The sequence below is a fragment of the Lepidochelys kempii genome, chromosome 1 (assembly GCF_965140265.1).
Source record: "Lepidochelys kempii isolate rLepKem1 chromosome 1, rLepKem1.hap2, whole genome shotgun sequence".
In the NCBI taxonomy this organism is placed as follows: domain Eukaryota; kingdom Metazoa; phylum Chordata; order Testudines; family Cheloniidae; genus Lepidochelys; species Lepidochelys kempii.
In genome coordinates, this window is record NC_133256.1 from 107,938,640 (window position 1) to 107,964,147 (window position 25,508).

Here is a 25,508-nt window from a genome sequence, read left to right on the forward strand (position 1 = left end):
ACATGCTTCCCACAATGTGCCACGGATCTCCCACTGACAGCAGTAAATGTACCCAGAGATCATAAGGAGAATGTGGGCTTGAAGTAAATGTTCAGTTGGTTTTTCAGTGCTGTACTGTTGCAGTCATCGCTCAGTGAGAAAATATGCTTCCCTTAAAGCCACCACTATTCCTGCCCTGTGTTTTTTTTTCCCCTTTCCCAATCTTTGCAAGTCTCTTGTTCTCTCTGCATGTCCTGCACCGCAGCAACTCCCAATTCCTACCCCAGGTGCTTCATTCCTACCCACCATTCTATCTGTTAAGATGATAAATGTCAGAATTAACTATTTAACTGATAAGGATCATCACTGGGTTTTAGAATTGATGATCCAATGCAATTAATAAAGGATACGGGGGTTCACAGCTCTTTTAGTCATTGATTCAGGGTATCTGCAGAGTAAGACAGACATCACTGCATCGGTTACATTCTGTTCACGTTTGGAACCTTATCTCTGCAACTGTGAGAACTAGATTTTTTAAAAAATGAAAACCAAGATTCTGCACATTCTGGTTATGCCTTGTGGGCCACACAAAGACAGCTTGCAGGTTAGTTCCGGATAGTGGAATGTATGTTTTATATACCTGATTTAGAGTCTGTCAATAGTTTGTTTCATGGTAAGGATAATTTTACAAAGGTCATATCCGTGCTCAGCTGACATTAAGCATGGTTTGTTTTAATTCCATTCTCCATTTTAAGTAAATCTTTTTGTTAAGGTTACTGTTATATGCATAGTGTCACACCGACCTTTTCAAAGAGAAGACAATCCTATAACTTCTAAAAGAAGGTGCTGAAGGACAAAGTTTCTCTGGAACCTCCATCCCCCTCAGTCTTGGGCAAGGGCACAGACAAAGATGTCCTATCTCCGTGAGTTGTGTCCCCATCAGACAGAGACAGGAGGAGTGGCCAAAAGATCAAGGAGAAAACAAGAGCTGACAGAGGTATTGGTCAGAACAGGATTTCAGCTTATGTTTTCAGCTTGCTGCTTTGCATTATTTTCACAACCAATGAAATAAAATATATGTTACTGATTAGAAAAGCAGGAAAGCTGGCCAGTTATACCGATAGAACGGAGTTTTTATCTGCTACACAGCAATTGTCCCAGACAATGCAGAAAAACAGACAAGACACCAAGAATGTGGTTGAGCTAGGCTACTATCCAGCAATAACTTGTCCAGTGCAGGCCACCAACCCTAGTGTAATCAGTTCCACACCCACTGGAGGGCTATCATCAGCCTCCAACATCATTAACCAGCACTGGTGCCGAGACTCATTACCCTCTCTCATCTGAGGGTAAGGGAGTAGGGAAAAGGGGGCCTCATTGTATTGATCATTAGGAGCTCCTATCTCATTTCCCATTTTCTTTAGGAGACGCCTTCTCCTAATCTGCTTCCAATTCTGATTTATCAGGAAACTAGACACGCCCCCCCACTGCATGCTTACCTGCAGTAAGCACCTGCCAACCTGGAACAAAAATGAATTTTACAACATAACCAACCCACCAGCTCCCTGGGCTGCTGAGAGGAAGGCAAAAAACTCCACACTGACCTGCTCAGGCAAATCTGACAGAAATGAAAAGGAAGGAATTTTCTCTAAGACATAACTAACATGACTTCCACAGCAAATCCCAAGAGACCTGGTCCAACTCTCATCCCAAGAAGCGGAGGTGGGGAGCTTTTCTTCCACTGCAGAATAGCACCCAGGGCTGGTAAGAAGCTTATAAACCAGGAGTTCTCAAACCAGGGGTCGAGACCCCTCAGGGGGTCGTGAGGTTATTACATGGGGGAGGGGGGGCGTCACGAGCTGTCAGCCTCCAGTTCAAATCTCGCTTCGTCTCCAGCATTTATGGTAGTGTTAAATAGATTGCACTCAGAGCCTTGCTGTGTGAAAGGGGTCACCAGTACAAAAGTTTGAGAACTGCTGTTATAAACCCTTAAGTGCACAGGAGCCAATAGGCTTTGCTACTGCCTTATGACCTACCATTCAGCCCAGAGTCCCCTTATAGACCATGAGAGGGCTGAATGTCTTATTAAGAGGATTAGACAGAGGTGTGCTCCTTAGATGGCTCAAGGAGTTTTTTTCCCTGCTGTCCCAGAAAAAAATCCCTCAAACACCCGTGAGACCATGGAGTGGGGTGGTAATGCCGCTCTAATTACAGACATTTAGTGGATTAAGGGAATTACAGAAAATATGATCATTGTGCTTATTTACAGCATTTGTTTAATAGGAAATCCTGTACTTAAGATGGCAAAATTTAAATTATAACTACTATTCACTTGCTACACCTCTACCCTGATATAATATGGTCTTCGGGAGACAAAAAATCTCCAAGTGTTATAGGTGGGACCGCGTAATATTCAACTTGCTCTGCCCCCATTCCCTGACCGCCCCCTCCAGAGACCCCCGTCCCTAATCACCCCCAGGCCCCCCCGCACCCAACCCCCTCTGCTCCCTGTCGCCCAACTGCTCTGACCCCTATCCACATGCCCCGCCCCGACAGGCACGCATCGGCAGCAGCAGGAAGCGGAGCAACGTGGCCCCAGCCTGCTCCACTCCACCAGCTCCCAGCGTGGCACTCCGCTTCCCGCTGCAGGTGAGTATGGGGGCGGGAGGGGGAGCTTCCGCTTCCCACCGCCAGCAAGTGCAGGGAGGTTGGGGAAAGGACGCCCCCCGTACTCACCGGTGGCGGAAAACAGAGCGATGCGACCCTAGCCGCCTCCGCTTTCCTTGCCCCGGCCCCAGTCGTGTCGCTCAGGGGGGTTGGCGAAAGGTCCTGCACTCACCTGCAGCGGGAAGCAGAGCACCACAGCTGGGAGCTGGCGGAGTGGAGCGGGCTGGGGCCGGGCTGCTCCGCTTCCGCCACTGCCGGTGAATGTGGGGCAGGATCCCTTCCTCCAAGCCCCCTCCCCTGAGCAACAGGGCTGGGGCAGCGAAGTGGGCTGCTCCCGGCCTCCCGCTAATTCCCCAGGCCACTCTGGGACTGCGGGGCCCCCAAAAGTGCCCCCCCCCGAAGCTTCTGCCTCCCAGACCCTGTGCGGGGGAGGGGGGGGAGGAAGAGCCCCTGACCGCCCCCGAGACCCTCTGCCCCTTATCCAACCCCTTGGCCATGGCCTGCTTAACACGCTGCTCAGAGCAGCGTGTCAGAGCTTTTACCACGTTGTATGCGAACCCACGTTATATCAGGTCGCATTATATCGGGGTAGAGGCGTACTTTTGAAACACTCTTCCGGAGCAATGAAATTATTTACAATTATTTTTAACTAGAAGATGATTGGTTTGTTTTGTTAGATTATGAGGAAAAAACTCAAGCATGTTGATATTTACATCAGACTGGAAAACACAACCCACTTACCATTGAAAAAAGTTATTCCCCATTCCTGAATTTAAAAAAACAAACAAACCTGAATTTTGAAAACTAGCAAGTAAATTTTATTCTTTCGGAAGGACATCTGAGATCAAATTTATGGGAAAATTAATGAATTCTCCCTACCTCCAAAATTACTCTTTTTATTAGGTACAATACTCTGGATAGATTACCAGATAGAATGGGTCAACAGGAAGAACCAATCTCTCTTTTCCAGTGGCCAACAGGCTGCACAGAGTACAGCAAGAAAAGCACTTCTCATCCAGACCCTTTCTATGAATCAGTTGTTACTACAAGGGAAGGCTCATCACACTATACTGAGACAAGCAAAGAAGCTAGCTGGATAATAAAGCTATAAATCTGGAAATTCAGTTCTTAGTTTGAGGATGCTCAGTTACAGCAGATCCTAATTAAGCCCCTTTTGTGGCAACAAAAATGCACCTTTCTGAACAACAGCTCCAGAGGTTGATGATGGGGTAACTTTTGTGTGGGAAGTTGTTCATGTCTCATTGAAACAATCATAGCACAGTCCTTCCTCAAGGCAAAATCTAACCTCTTTCCCTCATGCAAGCCTCTATTAAGACACAGTAAAATGTGACCTCAGTAAATGCTCTCCTATCCCATTCATCTTAACAATCGAGACCATTTGGATATTAAAATTCTCACATAAAATCTAAAAATGAAAGTTGTATTTTAACTGTGCAACTTTTTCTTTTAAAAAAATTACATTAGAAGTTAACGTTACTACAGCGGAGTTAACTTGACAATATTGCACATCCTATTTGTTTCATAGTAAATATTATACAGCATAAACAGAGTGAAAGTAACCCCTTTATTTATTTATTTTATAGTGAAGTATTACCTAGGCAACTGTAAAATTTCTGATCCACCACTGTAGATTTCTTTTTTTAAATCTATATATCTGTTTATATTAATTGCCACTCCACAGCATTATAATAAATGTTTTCACTGCTGCTAGAACAGCGATTTTCAAACTTCACTGCACCATGACCCCAGGAGTGGGGACTGAAGCCTGAGCACACCTGAGCCCCACTGACCCTGGGAGCTGTAGTCTGAGTCCCAACACGCAGGGCTGAAACCCTTAGGCTTCAGGTGGTGGGGGTTGGGCTTCAGCCTTGGGCCCCAGCAAGTCTAAGCCAGCCCTGGCGACCCCATTAAAATAGAGTTGTGATCCACTTTGGGGTCCTGACCCACAATTTGAGAACCACTGTGCTAGAATATATATGGCACATTGTTCAGCACTAAAGGGATTTATGGTCATGCTTGCTGTGCATTAATAACCACATTTTTTTGCAAAGTCACAACAGTACAAATCTGTAATTATTACTGCTTGTCTCTATTACTGTTAAGAAAATTCCAGAGTACAAAAGTCACCCACACAATTTCACTGCCTATTATACTAATCCATCCTCCACCCACAAATAAGTCTTAGTCCGGCCTCACAATACAGTAATGAAGATTAAGTAGCTCAGATAAAATCTATTCAACCACTGATATTATGATGCTGAAAAATGTGTGTCTTTTAAAAACAGTTTAAAGAAGTCACTTGTTGAATTTTATAAGACCTTTAGCCTCAGAAGAGAAATATTATGAAAACAAGTACATCCTAAAATAATCTCAGTCAGCTCCTATTAATACCAGTTAGAATTTTGATTGAATCATGTTGCATTGACTAGTGGTTTCCATTATTTAATTAGATATGGTGGCTTGACTTACAGTTGTATTTTTTACATTCTTATCTGTTTAAGAGATGCATTGTAACAACAGAATTGTGGTCATGCTGCTAATACCACAGCAACTTGATAAAGACAGTTTTACTGAAAACAGCAGCCACAGCTCAAATCTTGGAGCAGAAAAATGGGTTATTCAAATCTTCAGTTGAGTTAAAACACATTTACTAAAACTGTCATTATAATTTCTTTATAAATCTCATTTTATAAGACACTTATGCTTTCTACAGTTAATGCATGAGATACAAATAATTAAAACTTTTTCCGAACTATCCTTCATTAAGGACTGGCCCAGAGCCACAAAGGTACTTAGATTCTTCAGTCCCGTTTTCAGGCCTCATTGCAACCCATAAAACTCCTGCTCAGCTGCTGCCTAATCCTGTAGGCACCTGAACTCACTCAGTGCCTAAGTTTTCAGCATAAATATTTCCTAGGTGCATATGATTCTGCCCATGGGAAAGTGCACTGCTACCTCACTCCCACCTAAGCCCAAGAGCAATCCACAAACTGGCAAGAGGAAAGACAAGTGAATGCCTATTTTGTGTTCGGGGCCCAATCCAGTAGGTGTGTGGTATCATTCAAAATCCACTCACGTTATAACATTCAGCCCAATGATTGGAGCACTCAGCATGGGATGTGGGAGAACCAAGTTCAGTTCCCCACTCTGCATGATGGGGAGAAAGGATTTGAATAGGTGTCTCCTACTTCTAAGCAGCGTGTTTAACTCCAGAGCTATGGGATATTACAATGTGAGACTACTTCAATCTCTGCTGTTGAAGCTTTGGCTGAGTCACTGGAGCAGTGGGGCTGGAACCTGGATCTCCCACCTAAGTGATGCACTAACCATGAGGCTTTAGAGTCTCTCTCTCCACCCTCCCATGGTGGGTTCCTAGCAGAGCTAGGCACCTCTCTGCAGCCTGGATGTAGGTTACTATCTCCATTAAAAGGGTAGAGCTTAAGAAACCTCTCCCATCCACATCTGCCACTGGCTAGTTTAGGTTGCTCCTCGCCTAGCCAGCTAGCTTTTGGGAATCACATTCTAAGATGCCTATCCTCTCCCCATTCATCGTGTACCAGGTTTGGGCACCTAACTCAGGCTTTGTGGATTGCAACACTGTTCCTATGACTTTTTAGGTGCCTAGAAGTTAGGCACTGCAACACTCAGCACAAGTCCCTTTGTGGATCCAGACCTATGTGAGTATTTTTTAAAAAACTAAACAAATATCAAACCCAACATTAATCCATACCTGCTTGTTTATGTTGGCCCCTGCTTGAACCAACCAGATCAGGCACTGAGGATGTCCTCCAAAAGCAGCAATATGGGCTGGTGTTTGGGCAAAACGTGTTGTACAGGCATTTACAGTAGCGCCAGCTCTCACTAATTGCATTAGACACTCCAGCTTAAATAGACAAGGGGAAAATAATTCAGAAATATTACCCATCAAATATACCCTGATACTTTACAGATCACTGATTAAATTAAAGGAGAAAGTGGAACAATATCAGTTTAAATTGACCATTAGTGGAAGCAGGCTGAACAACATGACTAACAAAATAATAAACTGGGCCTTCACCACCTCTTCCAGGTTTCTCAGGGTATGTCTACACTACCCGCTGGATCAGCGGGCAGCAATCGATCCAGCAGGGATTGATTTATCGCATCTAGTCTAGATGTGATAAATCAAACCTGAGCGCTCCCCCGTTGACTCCTGTACTCCACCATCGCGAGAGGCGCAGGCGGAGTCAATGGGGGAGCAGCAGCAGTCGACTCACCATGGTGAAGACACCATGGTAAGTCGATCTAAGTACATCGACTTCAGCTACATTATTCACATAGCTGAAGTTGCATATCCCCCCCTCTTCCCCCAGTGTAGACCAGGGCTCAGTCACTAAAGAAGTAGCCAAGAGAAATTTAATTCTTGCCAAAAAATCTTTAACAAACCCAACACCATTAATTTGATAAGGAAAAAACTGATACTTTAGAGATGATTATAGTAGGGATTTATATAATGTTTGCTTCTGTCAGAAAAGGTGTTAAGTTTCTGATCTGGAAAGTTGTGAATGCGACTTTAAACAGACACGGTCAAGTAGCATTTGCTAGAACTTTGTTTATTCAATAAACTAAAACCTACCGTGAACTTAAATGTTCTCAGGAAAGTTTAAAAGGAAGGGACCCGCATGAAGAGTATGCAATAAAGAAATGCAACTAAAAATTCTACTTTACTATTTCCCTGCAGCTTTGGAAACCCAAACTCTAAAAAGAAAGTAAAATGCTTATTAACTTTTCAGTGCCCTTGCTGAGTTCATTGACAAAAGTAACACAAAAACGCTGAAGAGTATGTGCATTACAATTCTTTCTATTTAAGATTTCTGTAGTGCATTCAGTGGTAACATAGCAAAAGGATCTGTTTGGGTTTTTTGGTTGTCTTTTCAAATATGATCACTTTGGCAGTTTCTCTTTATAGTAACTCTTCACTTAACGTTGTCACATTGTTGATCTATTAGGGAACAAGCTCGTTTAAAGTTGCGCAATGCTCCCTTATAACAAAGTTTGGCAGCTGCCTGCTTTGTCCACTGCTTGCAGGATTCTCTGAAAGAACAGCCCCTCCTTGTGGGGATTAGAACCGGGGGGGCCAGCAGCCCCCCCCTCAGCTCCCCTAAATTCCCTGTAAGGTATGTGGCTTGGCAACTGCCCAGCAGCAGTTCAGGTGGCCCTCCCCCCACTGCCATGCTGATCCTTCCCTCTGCCTTGGATCCTGCCCTCTGCCCAGAGGGTGGTGGGGGACAGGGGTGCTGATATCAGGATGTCCCCCTGCTCCTTCCTCCCCCCCATACCCCTCTCTACCAAGCAGAGGAGGGGGACAGGGCTCAGGGACAGAAGGAAGGGAGCTTGCTGGAAGCGGTTGCTTCCTGTTTGATCTGCTTAAAAGGGCAACATACTTGAAGTGGGATCAGAGTACTTAAAGGGGCAATGCACCTCTCTGTCTCGCTCACTCATGCACGCACCCCCCAGCACTTTGGAAAGTCAGCACCTTTACAGCTGTGCATATGCTGTCAGGAGGAGGGATCGGTATGCTCCAGCTGGATAGCATGGGCTCATCATCATGTTCAGTTTTTGCAGGGAAGGGTTTGCAGCTACAGCCCTACATCTATTGTGTTGCCTCAGTCCATGCTTGTAGAGTGTGAGACTACATTAACAGCAATGTATTAACCCTTGAGGGCTCAGCCGAGTGCTAGTTCATCGTTTAGCAGCAAGGCATTCCCCGGGAAATATTCCGCCCTCTTACTCCACCACTTCAATCAAGCTTCACAATCATTCATTGCTGTGTACAATATTAAACGGTGTTTAAAACTTATACTGTACATGTATATAATGTCTTTTGTCTGGCGAAAAAAATTTCACTGGAACTTAAACCACCCCCCCCCCATTTACATTAATTTTTATGGGGAAACTGGATTCGCTTAACATGGTTTCGCATAAAGTTCCATTTTTCAGGAACATAACTACAACATTAAGTGAGGAGTTACTGCATTCTGACATTCAATCTCATATCATACTATGCTGAAATTTTTAATATTTCAACATTAAAATAATTATGAGAATGCTTTGAAAAGATGTCAGATTAGTAGGGGGTAGCAGAATTGCAAAGGTAATGGCTTAGAGAAAAGTGGTTGGAAAATTGTGTCACGCAATAGCACCAACTTTTGGCCTTCAGGAACAGGAATCGTTAGGAAGTTAGTTTATGTGCAAACATACATTTGTTTTATACTAGGCATCACTGTAGTATGCTTAATTTTACTCTAAAGAGTAAAGAGCATGTAGATCAAAGTTTTCGAGTCAAATGACTAAAATCAGGCATCTTGGTTTGAAAATTTTAACAAATACATGATCACTACATATATTTTCTAAACTTCAACTGTAATTGGGCAAATGTGTTATGGCATTAGCGACTGTCCCTACCAGTTTAATAAAAAAGTTAAAATTCAATCTGTAATTTACGAATTTATAGATTTAGTTTTAAGAGAACTTTGATTACTAACTGTACTTCTCTGTTGAGAAAACAGGATGTATAAACAGCATACAGGAAATAAAATGCATTAAAAACTCTCAGTGGATTTAAGATTGGGTATAAAGGAAATATAGTAACTCACCATGCAACAGAGAGGGTTCAGAGAAGAGCCATGAGAATGATTAAGGATTAGAAAACATGCCTTATAATGACAGACTCAAACAGCTCAATCCATTTAGCTTAAGAAGGAGAAGGTTTAGGGGAAAACTGATTATAGTCTATAAGTATCTACATGAGGAGCAAATATTTAATAATGGACTCTCACTCTAGCAGAAAAGGGTATAACACGATCCAATGGCTGGAAGTTGAAGCTAAACAAATTCATAGTGGAAATAACATATACATTTTTAAGTGAGGGTAATTAATCATTGGAACAATTTACCAAGGGTTGTGGTGGATTCTCCATCACTGATAAATTTTTAAATCAAGAATGGATGTTTTTCTAAAACATATGCTCTAGGAATTATTTGGGGAAGTTCTATGACCTATGTTTTATGGGAGGTCAGGCTAGAAGATCACAATGGTTCCTTCTGGCCTTGGAATCGACGAATAAAAGTATCTTGGGGTGAGCAAAGAAGTATAGTGCTAATGAGCCTAGCTCCCACAAACCCTAACATTCAACATGGGAGAAGGTATTCTTTGAAAAGAAATAGATGCTAAAACAACTGCAGTAATAATTAAGAGTTATATCAAGGGGTAACGAACTTAAAGATGCTGTAATAAAGATACAGTTGTAGTAGTGGTGTGAACTCTGCAAAATTTGACCACCATTACCAACACTGGTTAGCCTCCACTGGTGTTCACACACCAAGGCCCCCAATGTTGTTGATGGGTTACCATAATCAAGCAGGGGTAAATAATTTGTTTAAGACATCAGTTACAGCCAGCGGCCCATCCACCAACGTTACAAACAAAGGCGAAATTGAACCAGCATTAGCAATTGTAGGAGATTTTGCAACATAAAGACTAAGCTATCTAAAGGTTCCAGTGAAAGTGCTAATCTTTCACTCTGCCAAGAGCAAAGGATTTTTCTTTTTTTATCATATAAATCCAGATTACTGGCCTGAAGAGAGGCAGGGAAACCTTAATGACCACTTACTGTGAGCTACACGTAGGTCACAGTCTGTCAACTCCAGAGAAAAGCAATGCAACTGCAGAACCAGTGCCCTTCTTCTAGCATTTAAGGTTGATTTGTAACCCACACTAACATGGTTTCAAAGCCTGTAACTCAACAAGGTTATTTTTAAAATGGTTCTTTTTTTTTTCTTAAACTTCTTCTCTAATTTTAAGAAATCCAATAATAGAGAGGATGAGTTGCTGCGCTTCATTGAAAGTCAGAACATGTGGCCTTCTGCCTCATGGACTGAGAGACCTGCTTCTCGGAGTCCCAACTCCATCAGAAAATGGAAGTAGCTGCTAGTCAGGAAGAGGCCAGAATCCCTTATTCTTGTCCCATGGACTCGAACACTGAGCACTGGTTTTGGTCATCTTTTTGGTTTCTTTAATAAAAAAAATAAAAAAAAAATATTTTTCAAGTTTATGATATAGCTACAATGGGGATTGGGAATCAGGGTTAATCAGAGGAAGATGGGGGGGATTCCAGGGATTTACACTTACACGATGGGGAAGGGGGATACTGGATTACGTATTTTTTTTTTTAAGTTGCAGCCCAAAGAGGAATAGAATTTACTTACCTTACATTATATATATGAAAAGTAAAATAGTCCAACAACAACAGTCAAGGATCACAAAACAATCAAGTATTAAAAAAGTAAGAGGCAAGCTGATATGGTCATGGAAAAAATATGGCCAATTAGTCAAGGATTTAAAAAAAAAACAAAAAACAAAACCACCACATAAATATAGAAGGAAAGCATTTTAAAAAAACAAAACAAAAACCCACCTCTATCTTGGTGCTGTATTCCTGCCCTCAATTCCCTTGTCTGGATGCTGGCTATTTAGATCATATATTGACCTATCTTACAGCTCTGTACAACACCCAGCATAATTCAAGGCACTATATAAATGAACTAGACAATATTTTCTTGAATACTAACTAATTTGGATGCATTTTAGAGTAGCAGCCGTGTTAGTCTGTATTTGCAAAAAGAAAAGGAGTACTTGTGGCACCTTAGAGACTAAAAATTTATTTGAGCATAAGCTTTCGTGAGCTACAGCTCACTTCATCGGATGCATTCGATGAAGTGAGCTGTAGTTCACGAAAGCTTATGCTCAAATAAATTTGTTAGTCTCTAAGGTGCCACAAGTACTCCTTTTCTAATTTGGATGTAGCTGATTTTCCAGGAATCCCTTAGTGTCCCAGGAGACAAGCATATCTCAGTTTTCAGGGAATACACAGAAAACAGTGACTGCTCCAGAGGTATCTAAGGTAAAAAGGAGCAGCTTGGGATTGACTGTGGTTTATATTCATGAACATATTTCAACACCAAATCCTACCAGTGGAGGTCCATACTGACAAATGAGCCCTCAGACCTTATGAATACCAGGGCACAGTTACCTGCTATTACAATTAATCATATGTTTTCTTACTGTTTTTTGTTTTAGAACTGTTCTCTATTTGTAATACTTTCTTAGAAACTAGAATACTGCATTTATCTTCCTACTACCTTTAACCTTTTCCATTTACAAATATTGATCCTGGTCATCCCTTCCTTACCTTCCCAACCCTCCAAAAAAATTTAGTCTCTTTCTAATAAAACTAGCCATTTCAGTTTGCTTCCTTGTGGGGGCAGTCACCAAGATAACAGTTCTTGTTTACTGATATTAGTCAAAACATCTACTTTTTTTTTTTTAAATGATCTATGAAGATAGTGAGGCAGAGTCTCTTCTGTACCCAGTACCTGCTTGGTGCAGGAGGGAGTGGGTGTCTACAAAGGAGCAACCTGGGGCGCTACAATCCTGGAAATTGTTCTACACAAGTCCCAACATACATAAGAATGCTGGTCTAAGGTTTGCCTGATGGCTTTGGCACCCATAAGGAGTACTCCACCGGTCAGGGATGACCAGAGCACAATAATGTTTCAGCTACATCCCCTACATGGGGATGAGGGTAGCCTAGGAGCTGGATTCACATCACTAGGTGACTGACCCATGCCAAGAGAATCGGTAGCTGGGGTGGGAAGATCTGTCACATTTATGGCCTCTTTGCTCTTCTAGAGCAGCAGAAAGGGGCTAGAATAGGGAGGAGAGTCAGGTGCAGTAAATTATTTTTTTATAAACAAATGTTTTTAAAATCCACAATATGTTTAGAAATGCAATTAATTTCACCTCCAGTTATGATAATTTTGAACTAGAATAAGCGCCACTCAAGAAAACACAAGAGCAGGAAAAAAAGTGTGTGCATAAGTTCAATGGAAGTGGCTGTTTTCATTTCTCAGCAACACGCTGTATTTATGTTTATCTAATAAAAGATGTTCCCAAATTTGTGATCTGGTACAAAAATAACTGGAACTAATTACCTGATAAATGTCTATTTAAAATATTGTATTTTCCCCTAACACAAATATAAGAAAAGGTTTGTAATTGAAATATACTACATCAATGCGTACAGAAACTCTTCATAAACCCAGATACAGCAAGGCTCTGCTACAGCAAAGGAATTCACTGAGGTTTAATGAACCAGCTCTGTCCCAACCTTGGAGAACTGAATTGAGGCGCCTTAATTTAACCGTGTCCTGCTTATCCTCTTTGTTGGCTTGCCCTCTTGGCTCTCTCCTCAAAGGCTTAGCCTCTTTTAATTGAGCTAATTGCTCTGACTTGCCACACTGCCAAAAGTGCAGCAATCTAAGAGCACTAAAATATTAGTTATGTTTTCATGTATCCTATCTGTATGCAAAACTGTATACAAACAAATCTTCTGCATTCCCTTTAGTATTTTCATTAAAGAAAGATGTCTGGCCACGGCTTGCAGGCCTGACTGGTCCCTCTACACGTTCCTTTAAGAACCTTATAAAGCCTGATATAAAAAGCAATGGTTAAAGGCACAAACGGCTGCCCTGCCCCCCATAATACAAGAAAGGAAAGAGCCGGAATAAGGCTTACAGACAGAAAAAGTCACAAAAGATGAGGGGAAAGAACCATTTTCAGGGACTGGGGAAAATAAGGGAGTTAACGTTCAGATGTTTGGGGGCCACCACGCTTCCTTCACACGGGGCCACGTCCTGCCCGCAGTTATAATACACAACTGTCTCCGGGGACCCAGACCCGACACAACGGCGGTGGCGCGACCCAGCGCGTCCTTTCACCTCCCAGGCACGGCAGCGAGGGAGCCGCCAGGGCACAGATCCCCCCGCGCCGCTCACACGCAGGGCCCCTGGGCCGCGCTCCGCCCAGCGATCGCCTCCTTCCCAGCGCACACGCCGGTCGTCACAACACGGGCACCAAAACAGAGCCAAGTCTCCAGGTGGAGCCTGCGCGCGCAAGAAGGACCGTTACTAGACGGGGGGGGGGGGGGGGGGGCGACGAAAATGTGGGTCCTCAGGTAACTCAATACCCCGCCCCGCCCCCGCGCGCTGGGGGAGGAGCACCTGCCCCCTCCTCCTCCCCATTGGCTCCCGCAGCCGCTGCCAGTGACCCCGGCACCTTTCGAAAAGCTTGGCCAGGGGCCACGGATCTGTCCCTGTCAATAAAGCGCCGGGGAGGGGGCGGCGAGCGCCCCAGGGGCCGGCCGGGCTCATTCGGGGCACCGGGCCCGATGAGCTGCGGCGCTTCCTCGTCCCATCAGCAAGCGCCGGCTGCCGGGGCCCGAGTCGCCGCCCCTCCTCCGGGCCCGATGCCGAGGCGGCCCCGGCTCTCTCCCGGGACGTGGACAGGCCCCCCACGAGAGCCCGACCCGTCCCACGTCCCCCCCCAGCGCGGGGCCGACAGGAGCGCCCCCCACAGCCCGCTCCCTTGCGCTCCCTGGGGGGTGGGGACGGCACCGAGACTCCCGCTGAGCCGGGTGGCGGTTCCCGGGCCGTCCACCCGCGGCAGCGAGCACGGCAAGATGGCGCCGTGCGAGCCTGGGGTCCCGCGGGGCAGCGCCCCCTCCCCGGGCCGGGGCCGCACCTTGCCGAAGTGCGCGGCCCAGTGGATGGGCGTCCAGCCGTAGAAGGAGTCCTCGACGGCCAGGTCGGAGCGGGGCGAGCCCTGCAGCAGCGCGCACAGGCTGGGCAGGTCCCCGTCGCGGCAGGCGCGGTGCAGGGGGAAGCGCAGGATCAGCAGCTCCTCGCTGGAGAATCCCGCCTCCGGGCCGACTCCCAGCGACATGGTGACAGGGGGCGACGGAGGCTCGAGGCTGCTGCCGAGTCCCGAACCGACTCCGAGCACAAAGAACCAGGTGGGGCGGGCGCGTGGCTCCTCCCCGAGCGGCGTGGGCGGAGCGGCCAGCGCGCGGGGCGGCGGGGAGGGGAGCGGTTGGACGGGGGCCGCGCGCGCGCTCTGAGTGTTCCTGCGGCCCCTCCCCCTGTCACCGCCTGCAGGCCGCCAGCCGCTGGTGCCGCGAGCTTGACCGGGAGCTGGAGGGAGCGCGCGCAGCATCGGAGCGTTGGCCCTGTGATGACGACAGTCCGATCCCGCGCGCTCCGGCCACCCCGCCCGGCGCCGCGCAGGGCGTCGAGGGGACTAAGCTGGGGGCGGCAACGAGCAGCCCAGAGAAGCGTCACAGGAGCCGCTCCAGGGCGGGCGTGCAACGGTGCCTCAGACTGATCATGGGCAGCCTCGCCTTAGTGTCAGGCGTTCCTGGGGAGTCGATTTTTGTCACCCAAACCAACTATATCCGTCCATAATGCAACTTTACCTCTAGGCAAGGGGGGGGGTGCCAAGAGCTACTGAAGTGAACTGTAAATCCTGTATATAATGGAAACCACTTCAAGCCCTAGGGTGCAGGAGCAGCGCTAGTTCCAGCATCTATGCTAGGCACAGTAAGAAAAATGCTGCCGGAGACCTTATCACAATTAGCTTTAAGGCTGTTTAATTTGTATCAATTGATGTGATATTGAGAATTTGTGTTTTTGAGTCATAAAGTTATAACTTTTTGACTCTCAGTATCCACTGCCATCAGTTCCATTGTCGGATCTTCCCCTTTCCCACAGCTGTGAACAGTTACGTTGTTAAATAGAAAAAAGCTTAAAAATAAATGGTTGAAATTATTTAAAAAATTGAATTCTGCCAAGGCTATTTATAGTCCAGCTGGTGTCTGAAGTGGTGAGAAAATGTACACTTGCCATCTCTCCTCCATCCAATTGTACTGCTGCTGCAACTTACATTATGTAGCTACCATAAAATCAATGCTCTCTCACAGCAACCAAACATAATTCTGGATCCTGAGCAAGAACAGAATTTTGCACTTTCAAAAGGAACAGATCCATTTTTCAAAATGGATGATATGGTGGTTGCAGCTCTTCAAAACATCCTGGTTCCAAGATATTGTGAAAAGAAAAAGGACTATTGTACTTACACCACTCATCAGTTTAAAGGACCCTGGGTATAAAAATTGCCTTTGCAAAACTGATGAATTCATGGTTTAATGTATTTTGTGTCATCAAATATTTTCAATTAAATATGAAAAGAGAAGAGCTCTTGCCATTCATGTGGAATGTATAAAACACAAAGATGCTGTGAAAAATCAGAAATGAACTCTTTTTTTAAAAAAATCAAAGAGGACACACTTCAGGAAAGTCTAGTGACAGCAGAAGAAATACAAGAAATTTACCATGGCGTGACTGATCATTTATTTTAATCAAGATTGGCGCAACACGTGGCTTCCAAAATGTCTATCAGATTCACAAATCGTGCAAAAAAACAAAACACCCACCAACCCAAGTCTTCTGAACCTACAAAAGCACCTAGAGTTCCTAAAAGTGGCACTGAAATTGAAGCAACTTTTAGTTAATGATCTCAAATTAGAACATTTTTCTCCTCAGTCAGAACAGATCCCTCCAATAGGGGAAACAAATGTTTCCTGATTTCTGTTGGTTATTTTTCAAAGATGGAAGGGATTTAAAAATGGCTTACTTGATTTTTACCACGATAATGAGGAGACAAGTAATGCTATTGTTGTAGGTATTTCAAACATAGAAGAAAGTGACCTTATATAAAGTGTGTGGTCTTGTGTAGCTAATAACGTCTCTGACTTTGGAAAAAAACAAGTCCGTTTACCAGAAGCTAAAACAAATGAATGACAGAATGGTTCAGATTGGATGCAAGTGCAATGTAATTCATAACTGTTAAAAATGGCATGAAAGCTAACTTTTTTAAAGGGTTCCACAGCCTATCCTGGCAATTACAGGCTGGTGCATCTAATGTCAGTACCAGTCAAATTGGTAGAAACTATAACAAAGCAACTGAATTATCAGACACAAAGATAAACACAATTTGTTGGGAAAACATGACTTTTGTGAGGGAAAATCGTGCTTTACCAATCTATTAAAATTCTTTGAGTATGTCAACAAGCATATAAATAAGGGTGATACAGTCAATACAGTTACTCCTGGGGGAATTTTGTGCCTAAAAATTTTGTGCACAATATTTTAAAATTCTGCAAAATTCTGCATATTTTATTTGTCAAAATAACACAATATAATCACACCAGTTTCAATTATTTTTGGTCATTTGTTTCAAAATACCTGTCAGCAAGTATGTCTGTAACAATACAAACAACAAAAAAGATTCAGGAAATGTTTGATAAATAGATTCCTTACTAGGCATATTAATACAGAACTCTGAGTAATAATTCATTTAAACTACAATATAGAACCGTATTTCCCACACCCTGCAGAAGCACTGCAAAGGCTTGAGGGAGTCAGGGGTAACAGAGGAGCTGAGGGAGAGGGAAGTAAATTGCTGGGAAGGAGTCTGGGTGTGAACTTGGAGGGTTGTTGGGTATGGGTGGGAAAAGTATGGAACAGGTATTTTAGGGGGGTGGGGAAGGATTGTTAGGGAGCTTCCCCCATGCAGACCCTAGCTGACCCCTAGCCTCTCCCATTCAGTCAGGCACATCTGCCCCTATCCCCATGTGTCCTGCACCCCCACTCAGACACCCCCCTCCCCATATGGCTCTGTACCTCCTCCCCATCCCCATGTGTCTCTGTGCCCCCACCCACCCACTCCCCTATGTAGCTCTGCACCCCCTTTGCCATCACCATGTGGCCCTGCACCTCCCTCCCGCCTGTGGCTCTGTGCCTCCACTCCCATTCAGCCCCTTCTCCAGTCTGTCCTCCCCTTTCTGACCCCTCTCCCCCAGCACCCCACCCTGTCGTTCTCCCCATAGCCCCTCTCTCCTGACCTGGCCTTACAGGTGTTGTGAAGAAAGCGGGCTCCTTCCCTGGCTGGCTGGGAGCTGCTGCTTTGTTCTATCTCTACAACGCCCTCTGGTGGACAAAAGGCAGAACTGCAGAAGTTATTTTCTGTTGGGAGCGGCTGCTGTTCTTGCACCATAGCGTCCTCTGGTGAGCAAAAGCTGGAACTGCAGCAACATTTTGGCAGAAGCTTTTTTCCCTACAAAAAATTAAAAATATGCACAGCTCATTAATTATGCACGTGCACAGTATTCTCCCAGGAATAATATAGTGTGCTTTTTTTTCAGAAAGCATTTGACAAGTTCCCTCACCACAGGCTTTTAAGTAAGCAGTTATGGGACAACAGGGAAGGTCCTCTTATGGATCAATAACTTGTTAAAAGGTAGGACAGAAAGAGTAGCAATAAATAGTAAGTTTTCACAGTGGAGTGGAGTCCCCTAAGTATCTGTTCTGGGACATGTGCAGTCTACATATTCATTTGTGATCTGGAAAAGGGAGTTAACAATGAAGTGGAAAAGTTTTCAGATGATACAAAATTATTCAAGATAATTAAGTATAAAGCACACTGTGAAGAGTTACAAAGGAATCTCACAAAAACGGAGTGACTGGACAACAAAATGGCAGATGAAATTCAACATTGATAACTTCCAAGTAATGCATGTTGAAAAAAATAATCCCAACTATACCTATATAATGATGGGTTCTAAATTACCACTCAAGAAAGAGATCTTGGAGTGATTGTGGATAGTTTCCTGAAAATGTCAGGTCAATATACATCAATGGTCCAAAAGGCTAACAATGTTAGGAACTATTATGAAAGGGATAGAAAATAAGACAGAAAATATCATAATGCCAACTATATAAGTTCATAGTGTGCCAATTATGGCTGCCTTATCTCAAAAAGGATATACTGGAATTGGAAAAGGTTCAGAAAAAGGCAACAAAGATGATCAAGGCTATGGAATGGCATCCATAAGAGGACAGACTAAAAAGGATTAGGGCTGTTCTTAGAAAGGAGATGATTGGGGGTATATGATAGAGGTCTATAAAACCTTGACTAGTGTGGGAAACAAGTGTTTTTTACCCTTTCCCACAATACAAAAACCAGAGGACACCTAAATAAATGAATAGGCAGCAGGTTTAATATAAACAAGAGGAACTACTTTTTCAAACAAAATGCACAATTAACCTGTGGAACTCATTGCCATGGGATGTTGTGAAGGCCAAAAGCATAACTGGGTTTAAAAAAGAACCAGATAAGTTCATGGAGGATAGGTCCATCAATGCCTATTAGTCCAGCTGATTAGAGATCAACCCCATGCTCTGGGCAACCCTAAGCCTCAGATTGCCAGACACCAGGAGGGGAAGACTGGGTGGATCTCTACAAAACTGCCCTGCCCTGGATCTCTGGTATTGGCCACTCTGGGAGATAGGATACTAGACTAGATGGACTATTGATCCGACCCAATATGGTAGTTCTTATGCGTATAAGAAACTTCTTCATAATGTGCCAATGAGGTATCTGTCCTTCTGCCTGCAATGGAATGAGTCCTACCACACTGGGCTGCATTAAAGCAGCGTGGATAAAAATACAGGATGTTTTTGAATTTATTTTTTTAAATCAGGTTTTTTTTATTTAAATAGGATTTACTTGTTATTTTAAAAATAAGCCTGTTTATAATGAAATCTGAATTTAATACAAAATTTGTTAAGGCCTAAATTTATTATAGTTTCTTAAAATATTTAAATCAAAAATAAATATGCTGAATCCATGAAAATTCCTGTCCCCAGACTTTGTCTCCTGAACCCCAGCTGGAGATGATTCTCAAAGAAGAGGAAAAAGATAAAAATGAGTAACAGAAGCCCCAAATCACCTCTCTCCCCTCTTCTCTACTCACAGCATCAACACCACTTGAAAGAAAAGGAAGCATCATTGAACTGGGGGTGGGGTCCTGGCTGACAAGAATCCAACTAGACTGCTGTAAGCATGTGGTAAGATAAATCCTTTTGCTTTAAATTCACTTAGTTTGTTAAGTTAGGCATTAGTTTGTGTTTTACCTTTTATTTCTTTGTAACCAATTCTTACTTTTATGCCTCATTACTTGTAATCACTTAAAATCTAAATTTCTGCAGTTAATAACTTGTTTTACCTACACCAGTGTGTGATTGGACTGAAGTGTTTGGGAAACTTCATTTGGGATAACAAGATTTGTGCATATCATTTTCTGTTAATGAAACAACGGACTTTCTATGAGTTTGTATTGTCCATGAGGGTACTGGGCAATACAAGACACACATTTCTGGGGACAAGTCTAGGACTTGGAATTTGATGATGTTGCTCTGTAATATAATTTAGGCATGGCTAACTGTATCACTCTTACGATATAGCTGGGAGTAATTTACATGCTGGAGGCTCTGAGTGAACAGGTCAGGAGTGGCTGCTCCCACACTAAAGCAGTGTAAAAGGTTCCCCAGGTTGGAGTACTGAGGGGACACAGCTGTTCAACAGTCCAGATTGTACTCTAGGTAATGTCACAGTAGCAAAAAGATGCACAAATTTAGTGTAAAGGTTCTTTTTAGTTGTAAATCAATATGTCGTAATAGTTATATCAACCAATGAGAATGCACCTTTCTTTGTAAAATAACTGAAATAAAATAGAAATATTGATTAAAATCAATTATTTAAACCAAGGCTTTTAAATCCATATGTTGGTTTAAATAGCTGATTTAAATTGCCTTGATTTAAAATCAATCCACTCTGTATTAAAAGCATATTTATTTCAGAGGGGGAAAATTATGCCAAGATTATTTGGGAAGCATTCAGTGAGGATGATCAGGAATCTCTCTTTGTTAAATTTACTTCCTACATAACCTGATGGGAGTATTTTTGAAGCACTCAAAAAGCTAGAATGCAACAATACCAATTGTATAGAATTAGACTGTCATTCTAAACTAAAGAGAAGGAAAGAGGACCATCAGTGCAGGCTATGTTGCGCAATCTCTATAGAACAGGTGAAAATCTGAGGAGGAAGCAGATAAGGGATTGTCAAGATGCAGTGCATATCGTTAGAAATGGTATGATGGAGACATCTGTTTCCAAACGTGTCAGTCCTCTTACTGGACAATGAAGTGGAATGGTTTGATACTGAGAAGCGGGCTGAAGTTCTTAACCTTGAGATTGATTTTAATAAGCTATATGATGAGTACAGCATTTTACAGCAAATTAGAAAAATAATTTCAAAGGAGCAAAAAGCTGATCAAAGATGCTGGAAGTTTTCAAAAAAATACCACACATTTTTAAACTTGTATCTTTCATGCTTTCAATTCCAGTCTCAAATAAAAATCCTTTTGCAGTATGCAGGTTAGTGACTCAGCTTGGGAGGAAAGAAAGGAACTGATTAAGTGAACGTATTGTGAAAGCAAAGCTAGGTATAGGTACACTGAAGTATGTCTTGTGATGACATTTATGAATGTCAGAAAGTCTCCAGATTTGCTGAAAACAGCAAGAAATTACAGGTTTAAGAAGAAAAAAAAACCAGGAGCAAAGGCATTCAACTACAGGAGAACCAACTTATATAAGTTAAATGAAATAAAATGTGTTTATCTATTAAGTCTAATGAATGCCTTTTGGCTGTATCAGTCATTTGGTGATGGTATACTATTTTCGCAGTTCTGATAAATCTTGAGTTTTGCTTTGGTGTTGTATTTTGATGATTTCCAGATGGTATTTAAGCTCCTGAAGGTGTTCCTGGATTTATTGATTTTTTTTTTTCCAGATGTCCTGGCTTGTTCCACCATTCTGGCTGATGGTGCTGCCCAAGTATGTGAATGTTTCTACATTGGTGAGAACATAATCCTCTATCCGTACTGGTGATGGTGAGGCAATATTAAAGGTTATGATATCTGTCTTATTGTGGTTGAGTCGAGTTATTTTTTCTTGTATATGGTGTTGGGTATGTGATAGGACAGCTACATCATCTGCGAAGTCCAGGTCTTCAAGGGATGAGAAGAGTGTCCATTTAATGCCTCTTGGCATGTCTTATGTTGTATGCCGCATTACCCAGTTGATCTTTTGGCCTAGAACAATCTCAAACCAAGATCTATGGACACAGTGCAGCCAAGAGGATCTGAGCACCATCATTGCCAGGAGGCATGAATCATAGAATCATAGAATATCAGGGTTGGAAGGGACCCCAGAAGGTCATCTAGTCCAACCCCCTGCTCGAAGCAGGATCAATTCCCAGTTAAATCATCCCAGCCAGGGCTTTGTCAAGCCTGACCTTAAAAACCTCTAAGGACGGAGATTCTACCACCTCCCTAGGTAACGCATTCCAGTGTTTCACCACCCTCATAGTGAAAAAGTTTTTCCTAATATCCAATCTAAACCTCCCCCACTGGAAATGGATTGGTCATGTGCTTAGGATGGAAACTGAGGGTATGTCTACACTACGAAATTAGGTCGAATTTATAGAAGTCGTTTTTTTTGAAATCGGTTTTATATATTCGAGTGTGTGTGTCCCCACAGAAAATGCTCTAAGTGCATTAAGTGCATTAACTCGGCGGAGCGCTTCCACAGTACCGAGGCAAGCGTCGACTTCCGGAGCGTTGCACTGTGGGTAGCTATCCCACAGTTCCCGCAGTCTCCGCTGCCCATTGGAATTCTGGGTTGATATCCCAATGCCTGATGGGGCTAAAACATTGTCGCGGGTGGTTCTGGGTACATATCGTCAGGACCCCGTTCCCACCCTCCCTCCCCCCGTGAAAGCAAGGGCAGACAATCATTTCGCGCCTTTTTTCCTGAGTTACCTGTGCAGATGCCATACCACGGCAAGCATGGAGCCAGCTCAGGTAACCGTCACCCTATGTCTCCTGGGTGCTGGCAGACGCGGTACGGCTTTGCTGCACAGTAGCAGCAACCCATTGCCTTCTGGCAGCAGACGGTGCAATATGACTGGTAGTCGTCCTCGTCGTGTCCGAGGTGCTCCTGGCCACGTCGGCTGGGAGCGCCTGGGCAGACATGGGCGCAGGGACTAAATTTGGAGTGACTTGACCAGGTCATTCTCTTTAGTCCTGCAGTCCTATTGAACCGTCTTATGGTGAGCGGGCAGGCGATACGGACTGCTAACAGTCGTACTGTACCATCTTCTGCCAGGCAGGCAAGAGATGAAGATCGCTAGCAGTCGTACTGTACCATCTTCTGCCAAGCAGCCATGAGATGTGGATGGCATGCAGTCCTTCTGCACCGTCTGCTGCCAGCCAAAGATGTAAAGGATAGATGGAGTGGGTCAGAACAAGAAATAGACCAGATTTGTTTTGTACTCATTTTCCTCCTCCCCTGTCTAGATCACACTGCAGTCAGTCACAGAGAAGGCGCAGCGAGGTTAATCTAGCCATGTATCAATCAAAGGCCAGGCTAACCTCCTTGTTCCAATAACAACGATAACTTTGGTGCACCATTTCTTATTGGAACCCTCCGTGCAGTCCTGCCTGAAATACTCCTTGATGTACAGGCACACCCTTTGTTGATTTTAGCTCCCTGAAGCCAACCCTGTAAGCCGTGTCGTCAGTCGCCCCTCCCTCCGTCAGAGCAACGGCAGACAATCGTTCCGCGCCTTTTTTCTGTGCGGACGCCATACCAAGGCAAGCATGGAGGCCGCTGAGCTCATTTTGGCAATTAGGAGCACATCAACCACCACACGCATTATCCAGCAGTATATGCAGCACCAGAACATGGCAACGCGATACCGGGCGAGGAGGCGACGTCAGCGCGGTCCCGTGAGTGATCAGGACATGGACACAGATTTCTCTGAAAGCATGGGCCCTGCCAATGCATGCATCATGGTGCTAATGGGGCAGGTTCATGCTGTGGAACGCCGATTCTGGGCTCGGGAAACAAGCACAGACTGGTGGGACCGCGTAGTGTTGCAGGTCTGGGACGATTCCCAGTGGCTGCGAAACTTTCGCATGCGTAAGGGCACTTTCATGGAACTTTGTGACTTGCTTTCCCCTGCCCTGAAGCGCATGAATACCAGGATGAGAGCAGCCCTCACAGTTGAGAAGCGAGTGGCGATAGCCCTGTGGAAGCTTGCAACGCCAGACAGCTACCGGTCAGTTGGGAATCAATTTGGAGTGGGCAAATCTACTGTGGGGGCTGCTGTGATGCAAGTAGCTCACGCAATCAAAGATCTGCTGATATCAAGGGTAGTGACCCTGGGAAATGTGCAGGTCATAGTGGATGGCTTTGCTGCAATGGGATTCCCTAACTGTGGTGGGGCTATAGACGGAACCCATATCCCTATCTTGGCACCGGAGCACCAAGCCGCCGAGTACATAAACCGCAAGGGGTACTTTTCGATAGTGCTGCAAGCTCTGGTGGATCACAAGGGACGTTTCACCAACATCAACGTGGGATGGCCGGGAAAGGTGCATGACGCTCGCATCTTCAGGAACTCTGGTCTGTTTCAAAAGCTGCAGGAAGGGACTTTATTCCCAGACCAGAAAATAACTGTTGGGGATGTTGAAATGCCTATATGTATCCTTGGGGACCCAGCCTACCCCTTAATGCCATGGCTCATGAAGCCGTACACAGGCAGCCTGGACAGTGGTCAAGAGCTGTTCAACTACAGGCTGAGCAAGTGCAGAATGGTGGTAGAATGTGCATTTGGACGTTTAAAGGCGCGCTGGCGCAGTTTACTGACTCGCTTAGACCTCAGCGAAACCAATATTCCCACTGTTATTACTGCTTGCTGTGTGCTCCACAATATCTGTGAGAGTAAGGGGGAGACGTTTATGGCGGGGTGGGAGGCTGAGGCAAATCGCCTAGCTGCTGGTTACGCGCAGCCAGACACCAGGGCGGTTAGAAGAGCACAGGAGGGCACGGTACGCATCAGAGAAGCTTTGAAAACCAGTTTCATGACTGGCCAGGCTACGCTGTGAAAGTTCTGTTTGTTTCTCCTTGATGAAACCCCCCGCCCCTTGGTTCACTCTACTTCCCTGTAAGCTAACCACCCTTCCCTCCTCCCTTTAATCACCGCTTGCAGAGGCAATAAAGTCATTGCTGCTTCACAGTCATGCATTCGTTATTCATTCATCACACAAATAGGGAGATGACTACCAAGGTATCCCAGGAGGGGTGGTGGAGGAGGGAAGGAAAATGCCACACAGCACTTTAAGCACAGCACTTTAAAAGTTTACAACTTTAAAATTTATTGAATGACAGCCTTCTTTTTTTTGGGCAATCCTCTGTGGTGGAGTGGCTGGTTGGCCGGAGGCCCCCCCACCGCGTTCTTGGGCGTCTGTGCTCCAGCTGCCTTTGCTGCAGCTCAACCATACACTGGAGCATACTGGTTTATCCTCCAGCAGCCTCAGCATTGAATCCTGCCTCCTCTCATCACGCTGCCGCCACATTTGAGCTTCAGCCCTGTCTTCAGCCCGCCACTTACTCTCTTCAGCCCGCCACTTACTCTCTTCAGCCCGCCACCTCTCCTCCCGGTCATTTTGTGCTTTCCTGCACTCTGACATTATTTGCCTCCATGCATTCGTCTGTGCTCTGTCAGTGTGGGAGGACAGCATGAGCTCGGAGAACATTTCATCGCGAGTGCGTTTTTTTTTCTTTCTAAGCTTCACTAGCCTCTGGGAAGGAGAAGATCCTGTGATCATTGAAACACATGCAGCTGGTGGAGAAAAAAAAAGGGACAGCGGTATTTAAAAAGACACATTTTATAAAACAGTGACTACACTCTTTCAGGGTAAACCTTGCTGTTAACATTACATACATAGCACATGTGCTTTCGTTACAAGGTCGCATTTTGCCTCCTCCCACCGCGTGACTACCCCCTCAACCTTCCCCCCTCCCTGTGGCTAACAGCGGCGAACATTTCTGTTCAGCCACAGGCAAACAGCCCAGCAGGAATGGGCTATACTGAGTGTCCCTGAAGAAAAGCACTCTATTTCAACCAGGTGACCATGAATTATATCTCACTCTCCTGAGG

General features: G+C 44.5%; 1 protein-coding gene across 2 annotated transcripts in view; it reads right to left on the reverse strand.

Annotated features, from left to right (window-relative positions):
- Nucleotides 1–14,591, reverse strand: part of ANKRD10 (ankyrin repeat domain 10) — a 51,517-nt gene extending 36,926 nt beyond the window's left edge. Inside the window, exons 1-2 of one of the 2 annotated variants that reach the window (XM_073349906.1) lie at nt 14,288–14,591; nt 6,398–6,550 (exon numbers count right to left, since the gene is read on the reverse strand). In XM_073349906.1, the coding sequence (XP_073206007.1) occupies nt 6,398–6,550; nt 14,288–14,488 (354 nt within the window). In that variant the 5' untranslated portion in view covers nt 14,489–14,591. Of the gene's footprint in view, nt 1–6,397; nt 6,551–13,485; nt 13,570–14,287 lie in introns of those variants that run through there. The other variant, XM_073349915.1, reaches the window with a different exon arrangement.
- Between the last annotated feature and the right edge of the window lie 10,917 nt (nt 14,592–25,508).